This window comes from Meleagris gallopavo, unplaced genomic scaffold (assembly GCF_000146605.3).
Source record: "Meleagris gallopavo isolate NT-WF06-2002-E0010 breed Aviagen turkey brand Nicholas breeding stock unplaced genomic scaffold, Turkey_5.1 ChrUn_random_7180001939815, whole genome shotgun sequence".
Classification (NCBI taxonomy): Eukaryota; Metazoa; Chordata; class Aves; order Galliformes; family Phasianidae; genus Meleagris; species Meleagris gallopavo.
In genome coordinates this window covers 1-919 of record NW_011201720.1, presented here as the reverse complement: position 1 = coordinate 919, position 919 = coordinate 1, and the positions used below count along the sequence as shown (strand labels likewise).

The 919-nt window shown below is 55.0% G+C and overlaps 1 protein-coding gene across 1 annotated transcript; it reads left to right on the top strand.

Moving 5' to 3' along the window:
- Positions 1-37: 37 nt before the first annotated feature.
- LOC109364936 (AT-rich interactive domain-containing protein 1A-like) lies at positions 38-913 on the top strand (the record flags this gene model as incomplete). Its single annotated transcript, XM_019611508.1, has 3 exons — positions 38-338; positions 575-720; positions 804-913. Coding segments are annotated over exons 1-3 (510 nt in total), but the record flags the coding sequence as incomplete, so codon positions are not given.
- Between the last annotated feature and the right edge of the window lie 6 nt (positions 914-919).

The following is a 919-nucleotide window of genomic DNA, read 5'->3' as shown; positions in this document are numbered from 1 at the left end:
CCGTATAGCTCAGTGTGGTTGTGAGCGACCTTTACATATCTGCTGACAGCAGGTCTGTATGGCGATTCGTGACGAACCAGTTGAATGATGCCGTCTTCCCCTCTTGCCACCCCTTTAGGAGCTTATCCCGTGTGGCCCAACTGCAGCGCTCTGCCCAGTGCCAACTTCTGCAGCGCAGGGCTGGGAGGAAGTCTGAACCCGGCGGCAGCAGGGAGCCAGTTGCGTGGCAGTGTTCCTCCTCAGCTGGGGGCAGGGATGTGCCCCCCAGCAGGTGGCATGGCTCGCAGAGCACCAGGAGCAGCCGCCGTGTGTGCTGCTGCCAACGCCATCCAGAGCTGGTGAGGCACGAACATTCCCTCGGTCTCGACGTATTCAATCCATTCCCTCTGTCGTAGCTGGCTTGGAAAGCCATGGCTGCAGTAACCCAAGCTGGGCTGATAGTCAACTTCCTTAAAGATTTGCCTTCTGGAAGGCTTTTTCCTCTCCCTTCACTGTGTGACAGAAGAGGGCCAAACACCAATCAAAGCATCGTTATTTGGAGTGAACGCCTGTTTTTTTTCCTTGCCTTCTCCAGGCCACCCGGTTATCCCAGTGTGAACCAAGGGGGAATGCTGGGCACTGGACCTCCTTATGGACAGGAAACTAACAGCATGGCTGGTGTGATCAACTGCCAGGGCCCACCTTTTCCCGTGGGTGGGATTATGGCTCACGGCTCTGCAGGTAAGGCTGGGCTGAGTGCTGGGCTTTGAAGGCTTCACGGGATGGACTGAAAAGCAATGTCACAGATTCCTGTGACTTCCTAGGGGTGGCAGCAAGTCCTGAAGTGACGGTTCGGGCGGATGTCAAATTAACTCCTGCAACTAAAAGGAGAAAGAAGGAAGAAGAGACCCAAAAAGCAGAACTCCAGTCAAAGGTAAAA